Source organism: Lithobates pipiens, unplaced genomic scaffold, assembly GCF_037356315.1.
Source record: "Lithobates pipiens isolate NorthernLeopardFrog02 unplaced genomic scaffold, aLitPip1_a1.2 Scaffold_1, whole genome shotgun sequence".
NCBI lineage: Eukaryota > Metazoa > Chordata > Amphibia > Anura > Ranidae > Lithobates > Lithobates pipiens.
Genome location: NW_027507685.1, coordinates 117,536,795 through 117,556,504, shown reverse-complemented (window position 1 = coordinate 117,556,504; position 19,710 = coordinate 117,536,795). Strand labels below are relative to the sequence as shown.

At 44.2% G+C, this 19,710-nt stretch overlaps 1 protein-coding gene across 2 annotated transcripts; it reads left to right on the top strand.

Moving 5' to 3' along the window:
* The first annotated feature begins 1,515 nt into the window (after nucleotides 1–1,515).
* DPH7 (diphthamide biosynthesis 7) lies at nucleotides 1,516–19,509 on the top strand. 2 transcript variants are annotated; one of them, XM_077474817.1, is made up of 10 exons: nucleotides 1,516–1,602; nucleotides 3,030–3,200; nucleotides 9,002–9,138; nucleotides 10,281–10,368; nucleotides 10,562–10,653; nucleotides 10,874–11,037; nucleotides 11,487–11,559; nucleotides 11,820–11,885; nucleotides 13,168–13,334; nucleotides 16,968–19,509. In XM_077474817.1, exons 2-10 carry the CDS (start codon nucleotides 3,060–3,062, stop codon nucleotides 17,372–17,374), a joined length of 1,335 nt encoding a protein of 444 aa, XP_077330943.1. In that variant the 5' UTR covers nucleotides 1,516–1,602; nucleotides 3,030–3,059; the 3' UTR covers nucleotides 17,375–19,509. The 2 variants fall into 2 exon arrangements, with proteins under 2 accessions (XP_077330943.1, XP_077330934.1); XM_077474808.1 differs by having other exon boundaries at nucleotides 10,871–11,037.
* Nucleotides 19,510–19,710: the final 201 nt, after the last annotated feature.

The following is a 19,710-nucleotide window of genomic DNA, read 5'->3' as shown; positions in this document are numbered from 1 at the left end:
TGCATTGGGTACCAATCTCTCAAAGCCAATCAGTGGGCGTGTTTGTCTCGCTGTGTATTTCGGGAGAAGGTACTTAAGGTGCTGAAGTCATGTGGTTCTGAGTTCCGGTCCAGAAGTTGTTGCTGACTCCGTGGTCCTGGTCCTCCTGACCAGAGGCCCTCATGGCCTGGAGTGCGAATCCATCTGTTTCCGACCTTTGGAATTGGATAGTTCGAGGCACAGTAACTGGAAGGAGGATTCTAAGGTGTTCCGGTGCCGTCTCGGGTTTGGAGAGGCCCAGTAACTCAACAAGCAACCAGGAAAGGACTCTTCAGTAAGAGGGCCACGCACGAGGCTGGCTGCTTGGTAGGAGCCTGGAAGCTGAGCTGTTATGGACACTAATTGAATCCACATTTCTTATGGTATCGCCGGACCGGCTGCAAGATACTGGTACAGTAAGAAAAGTTCCTACCTCTATCCTTTCGTTTGCAACAAAGTTCCTGTTAGTATCTAAAGTTTTTCAACCAAGTCTGAAAGGGAGACTTTGCTAAGCAAGAATCACTTGTTGGCTGCTAGATCCACAAACAAGGGTTTGTCCAACAGTTAAAGAATCCAGTTGCGAATGGCTATTTCCTGGATTATGTAGAGAGAGACTTTTATTGAAGTCAGCAGTTCTAAAGTACCTGAGCTAAACTTCATCCTTATACCCTCTATTCCCAGTTTTGTTCAACTGTTTTATGCAAATAAAAATCCAAAAAAGGAATTCAAGTGCGGTATCTGCAGTTACTGGGCCACCAACCCTGGGAACCCCTAGACAAGAACAACGAGTTACGAGCTGGAGGAGGTAATCGGTAAACCAAGAAAAATCAGCCGCTCCTTCGGGGGTCAGAGCTACATATATAAACATATAACACCCTCAACATAGGTTTCGCCCCCCCCTCTCCCCCTCCCCATATAAAAAGCCTAAAAAGAACCACCGCAGCAAAGCCAAGCCCTGCTTCACATGCGGTTTCCTACTGCACATGCGCAAGTCATGCTGCGCTTTCTGAATGATCCCACTGTCTTCTGTGACCTGTGTATCGGGTATCCGCTCCTCCCCAAAAGGTGGCAAATGTGTCAGCGGAGGGAGGGAGGAAGCAAACAAGCGAAGCTTCCCATTTTGGGTGGAGCTCCGCTTTAACATCTCCATCTCTTCTCCGTAAAAGGGTGAAGGTGTTTTGTAGTTCACATACATAGCAGGGAACAATGCTAACCGATAACAGTCCAGAGGCAGAGTGTACAGGACACGATCAGCTCACAAGATTTTTGCCTGAAAAGCTATTTTATTTTTGCTCTTGTCAATTAGAATAATGAAACCTTTTCAGTTTTATATTTCACAGAACAAAGGGGAGCAAATAAGAGAAATGTATTGTTAGAGATTATCTAAACTAAAACAGCTGGACTTCTCCAATCTCCTAGCTGACTGGGCAGGAGGCAAGGATGAGCATTACACCCTGATCTCTTCTAAGACATTCTCTATTGGCTGAGCCTCCTGTCAGTCACTGTGCAGGGAGGCGTATCCCAGCACTGCACAGACCCGGAAGTAGTTTGTAGTTCTTGTGTGGCTGGCAGTGCTGTATGCAGGTAAGTCACATGTACATGGAATGCATGTTGTGTTCATACATCCCATCTCCTGTACAATGGACACTGACACCGGAAGGTGCTGTGTACACACTAATACTTATAGCACACTGATACAATTTGCAACATAATCCCATATGCTCTACATATGTTGTTATTTTTCTTACCCATTTATTTGCCTGTCTCTGTTATTGGTGATCTGTATATATGTAGAGCACTCTAGCCTGACTGCAGCAACAAATCACATACAGTACACTTTACTTTGCCCTCAGGAGCGGTGTTTTATTTTTTTACCTGTAAAACCATTGGTAGTAAATGAAAAGGTTACATTTTCTCTCCCCTTCCTTCTGTCTGTGTTCCATTGAGAAGAGTTTTCCCTTCACTTCCTGTCCCACAGGAGAGGCATCAGGTAAGTGAGAGGAAATCTCTCCAAGGTGAGAGGAAGGCCCCTCTTAGACAGCTGTCCCCAGGACAAGGTGCCCCCATGGGAACATTTTCCCTATTCTTTTGTTCTGGTGACAGCTAAAATTTTGGATTTTTCATTGTCTTCTGTCTCGGTCATATGGACAAATAGGATAAATCTCTCTAGCAGTTGTGCACTCTACAATAACCCCTACCTCTGTGTAAGGACCCCGCTGTCCATCACCCTCTGCTGATGCTGCAGGACCTCGCTATCCACTTCCCTCCACCAATGCATAATCATGCTGTCCATTCTCATCCACCAATGCAGGACCCCATTGTCCGCTCTTCTCTGCCAGTGCATGACCCTGCGGTCCGCTGCCCTCAGCCGCTGCGGGACCCTGCGGTCCGCTGCCCTCAGCCGCTGTGGGATTCTGCTGCCTGCTCCTTCCTACCATTGCTGAAACTTGCTATTTATCCATCCACCAGTGCTGGAGCCTTCAGTCCGCTCCCTTTCGCCAGTGCTGGAGCCTTCAGTCCGCTCCCTTTCGCCAGTGCTGGAGCCTTCTGTCAGCTTCCCTCTAGCCGGTGCTGGAGCCTTCTGTCAGCTTCCCTCTAGCCGGTGCTGGAGCCTTCTGTCAGCTTCCCTCTACCAACGGGGACCCTGCTGTCTGCTCCCCCCTGCTGGCACAGAACTCAACCGTCTGCCACCACATGACCTCATTGTCAGCCCCTACACAACCCTGGTATCTACCAACGCATGACCCCAATGTCCACCAAACCACATTTCTGCTGTCCATGCCACACTGAAGCACACTTCACTCTGTCACCTTGCTGAAAGCACACTTCTGTATTTGACCCATTAGTAGGCACACTTTTGGTAGTATGCAGTAAAATGTTTTTTCTTTGTTTGCAATGAACTCTCCTGTTATATACTGCTCAAACATATAGAATTTTTTTTATTCAAGGTCCAATGTACATATGTTGTCATTTTGTAGTATATTTATTAAAGGTTTTATGTTTTGCTCTAGTATTAGGAGAGGTAATGTCCACAGACAGACATGGCGGTGACCAGCAAGACTCAGACTTTGCAGGTCACTGACACTGAGTACAGTGCGGATGCTGTGGAATGGTGTCCTGTGGATGACTGGAACACGATCCTGGTCTGTGGCACCTATCAACTGAAGAAGCCAGACAGTGATGTGAGTACTACATACTTTTTCTATTATTGGCTGAACTTCTCCATCGACTGTTATTTCCCTGCTGTAAGTGAGGAAATTAAAGTTGCAAGATGGAACAGCACTGGGTTATACAGGCACTGCTCTAGACTTTTCATATCTATGCTTAATCTGCAAACTGCCAATCTGCAGCAGTTGGAGGATGTAGAGAAGCTAAAAGCCTCAGTCATGTGTTTATTGCACTTTGACCTTTTATTTTCATATGGATCGTTAGCCAGATGTGAAAAGCACCCTTGCCTGATTGGCTAGAGTGCAGACAAGATGGGTTCTGTAGACCTGAGGCTTTTGGAAGAGGGGAGAATCCCTAGTTAAATATATCCCACATTATGCATGTGTTCCAGGTCCCTAAAATGGGGTTGGACTGTATCATAAAATATTAACACATTGAAAATATTATATACATCTAGTTGATCTCTTTCAGGTGCAAATCAAAAAACAAAATAAGATTATATAGTCTCTTTAAGGAGAATATGTCATGAGAAGGGAAACTGCAAGTATGAAGTGCATGTACCTAGCAGCACACGCAATTGCTGAAGCACTATCAGGAAGTGCTGAAGCTTTCCTGGTCAGAACTACCTGAGATTCAGCTATTGCAGAAGGCTTTTGGGAATACCATTGGTATGTGCCTACTAAAGCTTGTTACCCATTGACATGTCTCTTTAAAGTTGGCTTCTTACCTACACGTCTGCATTATCCAGGATATTTATTAGCATTAGGCAGGTTTGTTGTCTTGTGTTCATGTACCCTGCTCTTCCCATCAATAGACCTTTTTAAGGTGTGCCAATACATATAAAATGGACAGCGTATTGCACCAATGTGAACTAGCACCATAGCCAGTGAGGAGAGTGGAGGATGTGGCCAAGCTGCGCTCTGATCGTGCTGCTTTCAATCATAGCCAGTGAGCCAATGAGGAGAGAGAGTGGTGGGTGGGATGCCGAGCCGTGCTCTAATCGTGGCTCCAGAGTAAGCCCGTCGAGTTCTCCCATAGCAAGAGGCTTGCTATTGGGGGCACTTGGCGGGGGGGCAGGATTGCTGGAGAGGGACCCAAGAAGAAGAGGATAGGGAAAACCATTACATAGTGCAGGTAAGTATGACAGTATTAACCAGTTGCCGACCGCCGCACGACGATGTACGTCGATAGCATGGCACGGGCAGGCATATTGGCGTACATGTACGTCCCTTGCCTCCCGCGGGTCGGGGGCCCGATCGGGCCCCCGCCCGGTGCCTGCGGCGGTCGGTATTCGTGCGGGAGCGATCCCGGACGAGGGGACGGCCATTCGTTCATGGCCACCCCCTCGCGATCGCTCCCGACGAATAGGAATCCCCCGTGACATCACTTCCTCTCCTGTAATGTAAACACAGGAGAGGAAGTGATGTATTCTCTCCTCCGTGTCGGTATTTTTCGTTCCGACACGGAGGAGAGCGGATCGGTGAGTTGCACCAACACTCTACACACACAGTAGAACATGCCAGGCACACTCACACCCCCTGCCCCCCAGTCACAGTGACACCAATGTCATTTTTTTTTTTTTTTTTTTTTTTTTTTTTTTTGCATTGGTGTCATTTGTGACTGTAATAACTGTTAGGGCAGTTAGAGTTAGCCCCCTTTAGTTCTAATGTACCCCCCTAACCCCCCCAATAAAGGTTTAACCCCGTGATCACCCCCCGTCGCCAGTGTCACTAAGGCTGGGTTCACATTGCAGCGGTTTATGAGAACGAATGTGATTCGCACCGCACTGCAGTGCAAATCACATCCGATCTCTGTGCGATTCGAGTTCAGCCATTCGCCGCACCCGCCACACCCGCCGCACCCACCGCAAATTCGCACGGGACCCTTTTTTTGGCCCGCAGCAGAATCGGATCGCATGGGTGTTCACACCATGCGATCCGAGTTTGCAGATCGCACTGCGATATGCGAACTGATCTGGGGGTGTCAGTAACATTTCACTGACACTCCCAGCAGTTCGCATAGGGCAGTGTGAACTGCCGCCGGGAGGCATGCGATGCGGGAACCCGCCGCGCATTCGTGGCGTTCCCGCATCGCTCCAGTGTGAACCCAGCCTAATAAGCGATCGTTTTTCTGATCGCTGTATTAGTGTCACAGGTGACGCTAGTTAGGCAGGTTGGTATTTAGGTTCGCCGCAGCTTTTTATAGCGCCAGGGACCCCCATATACTACCGCATAAACCCCCCTGATTGCCCCCTAGTTAACCCTTTCACCAGTGATCACCATATAACTGTTACAGGTGACGCTGGTTGGTTAGTTATTTTTTATAGTTTCAGGGCACCCGCCATTTATTACCTAATAAAGGTTTAACCCCCTGATCACCCGGCGGGTGTCATTTGTGACTAATAACTGTTAGGGCAGTTAGGGTTAGCCCCCTTTAGTTCTAAGGTACCCCCCTAACCCCCCCAATAAAGGTTTAACCCCGTGATCACCCCCCGTCGCCAGTGTCACTAAGGCTGGGTTCACATTGCAGCGGTTTATGAGAACGGATGTGATTCGCACCGCACTGCAGTGCAAATCACATCCGATCTCTGTGCGATTCGAGTTCAGCCATTCGCCGCACCCGCCGCAAATTCGCACGGGACCCTTTTTTTGGCCCGCAGCAGAATCGGATCGCATGGGTGTTCACACCATGCGATCCGAGTTTGCAGATCGCACTGCGATATGCGAACTGATCTGGGGGTGTCAGTAACATTTCACTGACACTCCCAGCAGTTCGCATAGGGCAGTGTGAACTGCCGCCGGGAGGCATGCGATGCGGGAACCCGCCGCGCATTCGTGGCGTTCCCGCATCGCTCCAGTGTGAACCCAGCCTAATAAGCGATCGTTTTTCTGATCGCTGTATTAGTGTCACAGGTGACGCTAGTTAGGCAGGTAGGTATTTAGGTTCGCCGCAGCTTTTTATAGCGCCAGGGACCCCCATATACTACCGCATAAAGCCCCCTGATTGCCCCCTAGTTAACCCTTTCACCAGTGATCACCATATAACTGTTACAGGTGACGCTGGTTGGTTAGTTATTTTTTTATAGTTTCAGGGCACCCGCCATTTATTACCTAGTCTCACTAGTGTACCCCTAAATTTAGGGGTGTCTACTTTCCAAAATGGGGTCATTTGGGGGGGGTTTGTGCCATTTTGGCATTTTATGGCCTTCAAAACTGTAACGCCCTTAGAAAGCCTGAAGGCGGTGCTTGGTTTTCGGGGCCCCGTACGCGGCTAGGCTCCCAAAAAGTCCCACATATGTGGTATCCCCGTACTCAGGAGAAGCAGCAGAATTTATTTTGGGGTGTCATTTCACATATGCCCATGGCATGCGTGAGCAATATATCATTTAGTGACAACTTTGTGAAAAAAAAAAAAAAAAAAAAAAAGTTTGTAATTTTCCCGCAACTTGTGGCAAAATATAAAATATTCCATGGACTCAACATGCCTCTCAGCAAATAGCTTGGGGTGTCTACTTTCTAAAATGGGGTCATTTGTGGGGGTTTTGTGCCATCTTGGCATTTTATGGCCTTCAAAACTGTAATAGGTAGTGAGAAGTGAACTCAAAAATTTACGCCCTTAGAAAGCCTGAAGGCGGTGCTTGGTTTTCGGGGCCCCGTACGCGGCTAGGCTCCCAAAAAGTCCCACATATGTGGTATCCCCGTACTCAGGAGAAGCAGCAGAATTTATTTTGGGGTGTCATTTCACATATGCCCATGGCATGTGTGAGCAATATATCATTTAGTGACAACTTTGTGAAAAAAAAAAAAAAAAAAAAAAGTTTGTAATTTTCCCGCAACTTGTGGCAAAATATAAAATATTCCATGGACTCAACATGCCTCTCAGCAAATAGCTTGGGGTGTCTACTTTCTAAAATGGGGTCATTTGTGGGGGTTTTGTGCCATCTTGGCATTTTATGGCCTTCAAAACTGTAATAGGTAGTGAGAAGTGAACTCAAAAATTTACGCCCTTAGAAAGCCTGAAGGCGGTGCTTGGTTTTCGGGGCCCCGTACGCGGCTAGGCTCCCAAAAAGTCCCACATATGTGGTATCCCCGTACTCAGGAGAAGCAGCAGAATTTATTTTGGGGTGTCATTTCACATATGCCCATGGCATGTGTGAGCAATATATCATTTAGTGACAACTTTGTGAAAAAAAAAAAAAAAAAAAAAAGTTTGTAATTTTCCCGCAACTTGTGGCAAAATATAAAATATTCCATGAACTCAACATGCCTCTCAGCAAATAGCTTGGGGTGTCTACTTTCTAAAATGGGGTCATTTGTGGGGGTTTTGTGCCATCTTGGCATTTTATGGCCTTCAAAACTGTAATAGGTAGTGAGAAGTGAACTCAAAAATTTACGCCCTTAGAAAGCCTGAAGGCGGTGCTTGGTTTTCGGGGCCCCGTACGCGGCTAGGCTCCCAAAAAGTCCCACATATGTGGTATCCCCGTACTCAGGAGAAGCAGCAGAATTTATTTTGGGGTGTTATTTCACATACGCCCATAGCATGTGTGAGCAATATATCATTTAGTGACAACTTTGTGTAAAAAAAAAAAAAAATTTTTTTTTTTGTCATTATTCAATCGCTTGAGGCAAAAAAATAAAATATTCAATGGGCTCAACATGCCTCTTATCAATTTCCTTAGGGGGTCTACTTTCCAAAATGGGGTCATTTGGGGGGGTTTTGTACTGCCCTGCCATTTTAGCACCTCAAGAAATGAGATAGGCAGTCGTAAACTAAAAGCTGCGTAAATTGCAGAAAACGTACCTTAGTTTGTAGATGTGACAACTTTTGCGCAAACCAATAAATATACAATTATTGACTTTTTTTTTACCAAAGACATGTGGCTGAATACATTTTGGCCTAAATGTATGACTAAAATTGAGATTATTGGATTTTTCTAATAACAAAAAGTAGAAAATATCATTTTTTTTCAAAATTTGCGGTCTTTTTACGTTTATATCGCAAAAAATAAAAATCGCAGAGGCAATCAAATACCATCAAAAGAAAGCTCTATTTGTGGGAAGAAAAGGACGCAAATTTTGTTTGGGTACAACATTGCATGACCGCGCAATTACCAGTTAAAGCAGCGCAGTGCCAAAGTGTAAAAGGACCTCTGGTCATTTACCAGCAAAATGGTCCGGTCTGAAAGTGGTTAAAGAAAAAAAAAAATGCAAACTTTTAGAATCCCTTTAATGCTGGGAATTCATTAAGGTAAATGTTTCAGCTTTAGAACCACTTTAAGCTTTTGAAATACATTGGTCGTTATCTTAATAATAATAATAATAATAGAATCTTGCAGGCTACAGTAACATGGCAACCAGCCAAAAGATTTATTTCAGGTACCTTGTATAGCTGTCAATTTACGCAGCGCTTTACATACACGTTGCACATTCACATCAGACCCTGCCCTCAAGGAGCTTACAATCTAAGGTCCCTAACTCACATTCATACATACACATACTAGGGCCAATTTAGGCTGGAGCCAATTAACCTACCAGCATGTCCTTGGAGTGTGGGAGGAAACCCACGCAGGAACAAGGGGAGAATGCAAACTCCAGGCAGGTAGTGTCATGGCTGGGATTCAAACCAGCGACCCTTTTGCTGCTAGGAAAAAGTGCTAACCACTACACCATTGTGATCATTATAATTTTGACCGTTTACAAACTAGCTAAAGGTAAAATATCATTGGTTGCTGTGAATGATGGCTCTTAATCGCCTCCTCACCTTGAGCATTACTGTGTTGCCTCTAGACCGAGTAACCTGTTGTTTTACCCCATAGCACGGCGAGGAGAAAAGCGACAATCCCCATATGCGGCTGGGCCGTCTTTACCTTTATCACTATGATCAACACCAGTTTTTCTCACCTGTATCGGAACTGCAGAGGGTTGAAACAGCTGCCATATTGGACATGAAATGGTAAGGATGCTCTTGCCATATAATCTTTCCTATGAAGCCCAATACAGTGTATACATTGTATATACATGTTTAAACAACTTTACAGGATGTGATGTGAATGGAAAGGCTTTCATATACAAATCAGTTTAAGCACTTCCCACAAATGGACATACCCAGGATTTAGTGGTTCTACCAGTGCCATGGATCCATCTGTAGCCATGACATTGGTATGTTTTTTTAGAGCTGGCAATGCTCTATAATGTAAAAGTGATTCGAGGGACTGTACAGCTGCTCGGCCCACTTTTACATGTGGCAAAAGGGGGTTCCCAGACCCCACCGTCGCCTTCCCAAGCTCTCCTATTCCACCCGGGAATCCGAGACTGAAACAAGTGGTCGGAGCAGCACACCATAGAGATTTACACACACATTCGAACATAAATGCACACATTGAGCATGCCTACACACGAAAACATTGAATTGCATGTTACATATCGCCACATTCTAAGGATATAAATTACAAGGGTAAAGTGGGGTAGCACTCAAGAAAATTACTTTAATCCTCATTTTTCAGCCAAAAACTCTTGTCAGTAGCTTACCGATCTTCTTCAGAATCTCAGATTTCAGGGGCTGTAAAGAGGTGAACTAGCGATTATATAAAACCAGTGGAAGTCTATGTTAAGTATACAGGGTTAAATCCTTAAATAAGGATGATTAGAGGCTCTGCGAGCAATTAATCCACACTTGTCTTCAAATCAGTTCACAAATAGCATCACCATGTTTGTATATACTGACCTCCAGCTGCAGCTCATCCACCTACTCCTGGGTTGCCAAATAACAATAATCATATTAATGGAGTACTACTATTGTAAATTGTCATGGCAAAGCAATACTCATTCCCCTTCTGTGTGTGCAACTTCTTTCACATGGGTTCAGGGTTAATATCAACAGCAACCTCTGCAATCTTTAATGATGCAGTACTAGATTTGTGTTCTATTCACATGTACACAAATTTTCCATTAAAATTGCCTCCACAGGCCCCATAGCAGTGTTGTGGGCTCTAATGGCTATCATTACACCACTGTCAATATCAGTTCTGAAGGGAAATGGAAGGACATGTATCACCCATCAAGCAATTAAAAACGAATATCTTATTTTCTGTCTAGGTGCCACATTCCCCTCTCAGACCATCCTGTGTTGGGCATTGCTAATGCTAAGGGTGCACTAGAGCTTTATAAACTACAAGGCAGTGGGGTAAGTGTGTACATCATCCTTCATCTAGCTATACTACTGTTTAGTCCCTTGACTTGGCTTATGACAAACACAAAGTGAACTAACGCAAAGCAGCCAATCAGAACTCTTATTTAATTGGCCCTATGATATATTCTGTGTTTAGCTGTTCAGCAGATCGGGTTTCTGCAGTGACTGTTTGGTTTTTTTTCAGTAGGAAAGTTGTCAGGTAGAGCCTGTGCAGAGCATAGATGTGGGTGATGACTGCCTGGCGTTGTCCCTTGACTGGTCCACAGGAAAAAGAGAAAGGTAAGTTATGAAGATGTTGGGACAATTTGTAAAAAAAAAAATATCCCAGTGTCCAATTAGATTTCAGCTGCAGTTTATCTATTGACACTTAGACATTTTTTTTTCTATCTTGATATAAAAACGCCTTCTCCTTGCCTTCCTTTTTTTTTTTTTTTTCATGTTTTACACCAATCTTGTGTTTAGTTTTGTGATGTGTGCCCTACTCTCTCCTGTTCAGTAGTTCTCCTATAAAGATCATCTGCAGCGACTCAAAGGGGCGCCTCAGTTTGGTGCAGGTAGAGGGATCCTCCCCATCCCTGGACATCCAGTGTCAGTGGGGAGCCCATGGCTACGAAGCCTGGATTGCTGCTTTCAACTACTGGAATTCCACTATGGTGTTTTCAGGTGTGTGTAGAAACCATAAATCTGTAGTTAATATGGAATGATGTGAATTTATAAAATAAAATGTTCTTCATTGTAAAGTCTGTGCAGTCTTATATAATGTGTGCAAACTGTGTCAAGCATGTCTAAAACCTGGGATAGGAGATCTGGGAGAGAGCACAGGACTTAGGACCAATGGAAGAGTGGGGAGACGTAGATCCAAGGAAGGGGACACAGGACTGGAGGTTTGGGGAAGGAAGTCAACAAGGGGACAGGGCTGAAAACCAAGACAAAACTGAGTCCTTTGGAAGGTGCCAGAACTTGGGAGCATGGAAAGGGGGGGCAGGACTGATGAACCTGGAAGGGCACACGACCAAGCACTGGATCTATAGCACTAAATAACACTGCATGCCATTTGGTTACAGCAGGTGAAAGTCTACACCATAACAGCCATTCCTTATTTCTCTGGTCAGGTGGAGATGATTGTTTATTGCGAGGATGGGATACAAGATCTACACCAGACCACCCAATATTTACCAGCAAACGGTGAGCACAACTATTGTGTGTCCTGGTTTATAATGTATTAATTCTATCCCATTATTTGTGGTTAATTAAAACTTGGCTGTTATAATTTTCAACATATAGGATGCTCACATTCTCAGCTATAACAGAATTTAGTGAAGAAAACCTATAAAATCTGGTTACCATTGACAATGACCTGTGATCAGTACTATCTTTCCAATAAGTGCATGTGCCTGTCCCCAATAAAAAAATTTATGGTTTGTACTTGCGTCTCTCATTATCAGACATTCAATGGGAGTGTGCAGCATTCAGAGTCACCCTCTTCGTGAGAATGTTCTGGCAACAGGAAGGTGAGGAATCTGGAATCTTCTCTTTTATATTTGCAAAACTATTACCATAAATAAGCTGTTTGTAAAAGTGTATGCTTTGAATCCATTCACTGTACATGCATGTTTTTGAAGCCTGCCTGCACTACTCCTAGTTCACCAGAAGATGGTAGTAAAGCGTTTCATTTCATGATTGTCACCCCAGTCCCGATGAGAAATTTTGTATATTTTACATCTAAGACATCAAAGCCTGTTTGGAAAACAGAAGTGAAGGTCTTAACCACAGCAATTAACCAATTTGTTTTTTTATTCTTATTTATAACACTGCAGAAACAAATAGTGTCTAGGATTAGTTGTGTTCAGCTCATCTTCATAATTTTGGTGGTAATGTTTATCATTTTACATTTTGATGGGTTGTGGAATTTTTTTGAATATTTTCTGCTATCACTAAAATAATACTTTGTTATGCTGCATTTGTTCTCCATCTGTAAACACTGTCTTGTGACCCTTCTACGGGTCAAATTCGTTTTTGGTGTCATTTATTTTGTTTAAGAGGATTGCATTCAAACAGATGAGTCGGCCATCTTTAATAAGGTGGTGTAGTGTTCCCGACCTTCTTTTTAATAGTTTGTTTTGGTATTCAAACACCCCTGCCTTGTCTGAAGGATGGCATCTCTATTTCATACTGTAACTTTCATTTTCACTTGCATGATTACTGCAATTTTCCAGTGGAAACCATCACATTGCCAAGGTCCTTTTTTGTGCTCTTTCTGTAGGCTCCTCCCTATTGCCCCCAGAGCCTGAATCATGTTAGAGTGACAGCACTTTGTCAGGCAATAGAAATGTGGTTGGCTTGACAGTGCAAGTGATTTGTGTTAAAATAAAATATATATAGATTTTAGGTATTGATAATGGCATTTTAATAAGGATTTAAAAAAAAAAATGAAATTAATACACGACTAAAGTGTGTGGATTTTTACATAAGACGCCACCTTTTACACTTAAAAATTTGGGAATACATGGAGGAATTTGTCCAGTATTTAGGGCTTTTGGCTCATTAATTTGCTTGGGAGAGCAGAGGGCTGCAGAAATGGGAGCCCTTATCTTAAACCAGCATTTCCTAGACAAGATTTCTTAGGTGAAGTGCTGCCATAGATATTGACTCACTTGTAGAAACTGTCTGGTTTCAGATAAGGGACCACAAATTCAGCTGTAAAAAGCACTGTAGGCTTTAAAATACTAAGTCGTTTCCTTCTTATTGGTGTTAGATTTTCACTCCTGATTTATTTATTTTTTTGTGTCTCAGTTATGATGAGCATGTTCTCATCTGGGACTTACGACAGATGAAGCAGCCTGTATCTGATACCCATGTTCAGGGTGGTGTCTGGAGGCTGAAGTGGCACCCAACAGAGAGCGCCCTCCTGCTGGCCGCCTGTATGCATAGCGGCTTCCACATTCTGGACACAGCATCTGGTAAGTACAGAATTAAAGAGCCAACAAATTCAGCCAGCTTAAAGCTGGTGGGTAGAATTACTCTGCTAGTCTTTAATCTCTGAGGCTATATTTATCGAGATTCCCATGTGTTTCTGCTGCCGCCCAGAAGGTTATAGTGAAAGGACACTTCTTGCAGCTAAACGCTACAATTCATTTCATATTCTACATTATGGCAAATCAATCCATTGAGTCCTTTGACTTTGTAAAAGGGGCAATAACTGGGTGAAACCTGAGCTAGGAAACATTTACTGGCAACCATGCAGAACTGTCTTTAAAGTACAATATACTTAATGTATAGGTTAAACCAATGGCTACATTAAAGTATAGTTATACGCCAATTTTTATTTTTTATTTTTTGGATTAAGTGGGGAAGGATTAGCAGTTAAACCTGATAGGGGTCCTATCTGGGACTCTGTTAGAAAGATTTCCTGTAAGATGGGCAGTCTTTTACAGCACAGGAAGTGAAAGAAACTTTCTAACAACAACACAGGCACAAGTAATATTTCTTTTTTTTAAATTTAAGTATAGGATTGGTTTTGTTCAGATATGGTCTGTTTCCTCAGCTGGTCCAGCCTTGACCTACCTTAGCAAATCAACCACTATACACCTATCTTTTAAGGAGCCAATAAGCAATAGAAGAAGCCCTTTCCAGAACTGTTATTACAGGCAGTTCACACTTTAGATATTATACAGCAGGTAATTGGTTGCCGGACGATCCTAGCAACCAATCACCAGCCTGTTAATGTGAAAAGATAACTTCTGCAGTTCCCACCCCCATCCAGCCCTGTGATGGCGATCTCTGATGCTCTGCTCACTGTACACCTGTATGAGGTAGGCGAGTACCTGCACAGTGTGTGTTTGTGGGGTGCGGGGTGTAGGGGACAGGGGCACAGAAGACACTACTGTGTGGTGGTGCAGGGGACAGAGCATACTACAGGGGGAGGGGGGTGGATGCAGGGGACAGAAGACACTAAGGTGGGGGGTGCTGGGGACAGAGGCTACTACAGTGGGGTGCAGGGTACAGAGCACACTACAGTGGGATGGTGGGTGCAGGGGACAGAGGACACCACACAGTGGGGGGGGGGGGGGGTGCAGGGGACAGAAGACACTACCGTGGGGGTCGCAGGGGACAGAAGACATTACAGTGGGGAGGCAGAGAACACTTCAGTGGGGGGGTGTAGGGGACCGAAGACACTGCGGTGAGGGGGGAGGGGTGCAGGGGATACTACAGTAGGGTGCAGGGGACAGAACACTACAGTGGGGTTGAGGTTGCAGGGGGCAGAGGACACTATAGTGGGATGGGGGGTGCAGGGGACAGAGGACAGTACAGTGTGGGGGGGGGGGGGGTGCAGTGCTGGGCACTGGTGAGGCTGCATTGGTGGGTCTTGGTTAGACTGCATACAGTAGAAGGGCCAGCTGGGCCCTGCATTCTTTATGTAGTGCACTCCTGAGCCCTGGGGCTCTCTGGGGACCCTGATGTAAGGGGGGAGGGCTCTCTGGGGACCTTGAGGTAAAGAAGGGGGGGCTCTGGGGACCCTGATGCAAGTAGGGAAGCTCTCTAGGGACCCTGATGTAATGGGGCTCTCTGGGGATCCTGATGTAATTACGTGGGCTCTGGGACCCTGATGTAAGGGGGAATCTGCACTCAGATATGCAACGATATTTATATATATATGTTATACACACACACACACACATGTATTTTATATACATGTGTATGCCCGCCCAAGAGTATGAATTTCTTTACTTTGCTGCTATGGGCTCTAGCCCCAGATTTTTTTTGTAGACCTAGCAACACCCCTGTCAGGGAGACTTCGTGGCTTCTGTGCACATAAAAGGTGTTTACCTACATGTGACCATCTTTCCAGTGCTCCAGTGATTTGCTTTAGACCAAAGCTGGTAGTGCAGTAGTCCCATCTTCTGCATCTTTGGTGTTCATCAAGGTGCGGGTAGTTGGAGACATTCCTCTCTCTAATGCACAGTGTTGCTTTCCTAGTAGCTATTGCCTCTGCAAGGCCAATCCCTGAGCTGGCAGCTATTTCTTGCAAAGAGCCCTTTTTGGTCTTGCATAAGGACAAAGGTGGTGTTGAGGCCCAGGACTTCTTTCCTGCTCATGATAGCCTTATCCTTCTCCCAGATCAGGAATTTGTTTTGCCACCCTCTTCCATGGTGTGGATGTTTGGGCTGTGTGAGGCTCTTCCTCATCCACTGCTTTTTTTCAAAGACAGGTTTTTGTCACTCTGGATGGCCCCGAAAAGGAGCCCTGCCTTTTCATTCTACCATCTCTGGGTGGCTTAGACAGACCCTTGTTTAGGTTTATGGTCTGAAGGATTGGGTTCCCACCTGTCCTGTTAAGATTCCCATCACTAGGACTGTGAATGCCTCTTGGACTTTTCAGAATCAGAGCCCTGTTTCACAGACGTGCAAGGCAGGCACTTGTTCTTCTGTTCACACATTCCCTAAGTTATACCAGGAGAACATACCTAATATGCCATCATTGCTGTCCCACCAGGCTGCAAAAGATAATATGCAGGATACAAGACCTTTCTTGCAAGCAAACCACTTCCACTTTAAAAGGCTAAGTAGGAGGACACAACCTCTACCATATTAACCCCCTGTGTAACCTGCTGTGGACATTGCTATCTCAGGTGGTCTCAGTGTCTGCCTAACGAGACCCGCCTAGGTTGCCACCTGTTCCATACAGCCTACATGGCTTTGTGGTAATTTTATTTTGATCCACATGGTGTGGTGGATCACACCTGTTTCTGTGGGTGCACCCTACTATACCAATATCACATACACTGATTGTGCTGAAGGAGTTTTAGAACTCTGAAACGCATTGGAAGCCTCTGTAACCCCTGCCTATGTGTATTTTATCATTATTGGGCGCCTTCACCATTAGTAACCATGTATCTGATTTCACTATGTTGACTTTTTATACTGTTCTAAATTACAGTTTTTTTTGTATTCTATAAAAAAAATCTTTTTAATACAAATCTGTTTACTCTCTGAGCCTTTAAAGTCCCAAATTTTGTCAGGGTAATTTCCTATAACAATTTGGGATGCGGCCATTTACTGCAGAATCATTCTCCTACCATATTTCAATATGCCATCCTCAGACTGGTCCTTCAGGCAGCTCTTTGAGCTCTAGGTGGACCCCAAGTCCTAGGTTTGATTTGTTAATGATTGTTTGCTGTGTTGCCTAACACTCAGTTGGATTGCTTTTGGACCTCCCAAAGGTTTAAGAGTTTCCGTGTTCCTCAATGGAGGAGAAAAAACAAAGGATTTTTGTACTTGAAATCCTTTTCTCTGAGGTTATGTGTGTAATTGTTAAAACTGAGGTTTGTTTGAAGTAAAGTTTTTGCATGCTGAACTTCAGCTATTGATTGCCAGTGTTCAATCCTCTTGTAAGTGGTAGTATAATCCAAAGATTTTATGTCTTTCTATGTTCCTCACTGGGTCCAAGAAAATACATTTTATGGTAAGTACAAAACATGCATTTTACTAGTTTACAGTAATCACCAACTCACTAAAATGGCAAAGCAGTGGGTTTATGGTCAATAGAATCTATGTACAACCCAGTCTTATGTGGTTACTTTTGTCCCCCAATAGATGGCTCCCCAATTGCCTCCTCGTATGTTCTTCACAACTCCTTGGCCTATGGAGCGGATTGGTCCACACTATCTTTTTCATACTCACCAGCCAGTCCTGAGCCAGCTTCCTTGCAAGCCAATGAGTCAGATGCCACAGGCTCAGATGGGGCTGTACCAAACCTTGACCAACCCATGCAGAATATGAAAATCTTCTACGAGTCACCCACTGCCAGCTTTGATGTGATTCTTGAGGACGAGCATGGTAAATACTTGCCTGAAAGTGACCCTGTAAAGGACTTAAACAATAAGGCTCTACCAGAAAAATGTAAATACGGACCAACAAACGCCAGCTTGGTGGCCACCTGCTCTTTTTATGACCATGTCCTGCATGTGTGGCGGTGGCAGAGAGCGCAGTCTGGGGAATGATGTCCTCTTTTTGTCCCAACTTGCTTTACCAATCTCTCCTAGAACACACTACCTCCTGTTATGCTTGTTCCAAATGCTTACAGGTCTGAAATCTTTTCTGAATGCTGGACATACCTTGGAGTATGGCCCTCTGATCTAATTTAGTATAAAAATGTACCACTTTAAAAAAAATGATAAGCCACAAAACTCACTATATATAAAAAAAAAAATCAGCACTTTTAATGTTCTGTGGAATTGTATAATTGTGCTGACCTGCCACCATATATTGATAGTACCATGTTCATAGAGCAATGGTAGCTAGGCTGCAAGATGTTAAAAAGAAATTGCAAAGGGGTCCTAGATTCCTGTTAGGTTTACAAATTCCCACACTCCTAACAGCGGAACTCCAGCCAAAACTTTGTTAGTTTTGGAAAGAATGAGGAAGCGTTAGACCCGGTCAGGTTTTTATTGCTGTCTGTGGGATTTCCCCTTAATGCTAGTGCTGATGATTATGTAGGACTTGGGGACATCTCCCCATGGTAGGTACCAAAGGTTTTGACAAGTACCTTAGTCCTTATCTGCACATTTTGTGTGTGCCAGGAGAGCACTCACCTTACTCTGCATTGTAGCTTTGGCATGTCCTGTGCTGCTATTCCTGTATTTGCAGGGGAAGCCTCATCAGTCGATAGAAATTTTAGCGGTTCTGCACCTTTCTAGGTATTTAAAAGCAGCTTATGGTGTGGAAAAAAAAAAAAGTGTAAATTAGTATTGGTGGTAGGAACAATATTTTCTATACAGGGAAGAGTTTTAATCCTTGCATTAAAGTGGGAGTCCTGCAAAATTATTATTATTTTTTTTCCCTTAAATCAGCAGCTACAAATACTGCAGCTGCTGACTTTTAAAATAAGGATACTCACCTGTCTCAGGCTCCATCGATGTCGGTACCCAAGGCCGAACCTCAGCTTTAAAGTGGTTGTAAACCCTTACAACACACTTTGACCTACAGGTAAGCCTAGATTAAGGCTTACCTGTAGGTCCAAGAAATATCTCCTAAACCTACATGGTTTAGGAGATATTTGCCAAAAGACAGGCACCGCTGTCTACGGCACATGCGCCGTAGACAGCGGTGCACTGAGCGCGGCACCGTCAACGACGAAGATGCTGCGCGTGGCGGCTCCCGTGCGGGAGTGATGTCATCGCTGAATGACAGCGGCAGAGCAGCGAGACCCACCGAGAAGATGGATGCGGCGGACTACAGGGGACAGCGGTGACTTTGCTGGCTCCTGTGTCAGCTAAGTGACACATAATGGACCTATGCGATGCATAGTAATCCATTATGCTTTGCAGGGAATGAAAGGAAGTAAAGGGGAGAAAACTGTTAAACACAGCAGGCTGATCTTATCTGGGGCTCTTCCCTGTGTTTAGTCTGTGGCATAGAAGTTTCTGCCTGGAAAAGGAAATGCGCTTCCTTTATGCATGTTCTATTTCACTTCATGTGAACCTGTGCTTTGTCCATGTAGGACAAAACAACATCAAATCACCTGTGAAAAATAATGGAAAACATGACCTGTTGGGGGGGCCTGAGGACTGGATTTGAGAAACACTGACTTAATTGCTTGTACCCCTCCCTTATACTTTCATTTGTTTTTCCCCAACTACAGTTTAAAAAAAAAAAATAGCCCAGTCTAAGCTCAATCTAGACGGTGTTTACGCAAGGCTTACGATTTGACAAGCATCTGTGCGGGTTCAGGCACAGATGTCTACGGCCCAATGTGAATGTGGGCTTAAAGGATCTTCTGAACTGAACCAGCTGGCTCCTGAAGTACATTATAATTTTCCCATGTCGAATCATATAGACAAGTGTATAACCATAGCCTGAATTATAAGACACAGGGTCCATGTGATCATCTTTATACTCCTAAAATGTAAGAATATGAAGCAATAAGCACATATACCTGTTCTATCACACACAATTTTTTAAAGACTTCAGCATTGTATATAAAGTAACAGAAGAGCACATTTCAATATACCAGCAAAATGTATTTATATCATAAAAGGAGGATTCTGACCCACTGCACGTTTCACCATCTACAGCACAAGCTGTTATGTATTTTTGCTACTGTGATTTTTATCAATAAAAATGCTTGTTTGGCTAATCTCTTTAATATGGAGGTACTAGAGAAATAGCAGCTAGTCAAACTCTCTCCTCCAAGGAGAGGAACTACAAGTTCCAGGCTGCTTTGCCAGTCAGTGTCCATCAGTTTCTAGTTTAAAAACAGTTTTCTAATTTTGCAAATAAGTTTGGGAGGGTGAGAGGGTGAGAGAGTGAGAGCCTTTGTTAGGCGTTTAATGTTTTG

Coding starts and splice junctions, on each gene's coding strand:
- DPH7 (XM_077474808.1), top strand. CDS start 3,060: ATGGCGGTGACCAGCAAGACTCAGACTTTGCAGGTCACTGACACTGAG. Junction 10,369..10,561: donor ATAAACTACAAGGCAGTGGG/GTAAGTGTGTAC, acceptor TTTTTTCAGTAG/GAAAGTTGTCAGGTAGAGCC. Junction 11,886..13,167: donor AATGTTCTGGCAACAGGAAG/GTGAGGAATCTG, acceptor TTTGTGTCTCAG/TTATGATGAGCATGTTCTCA.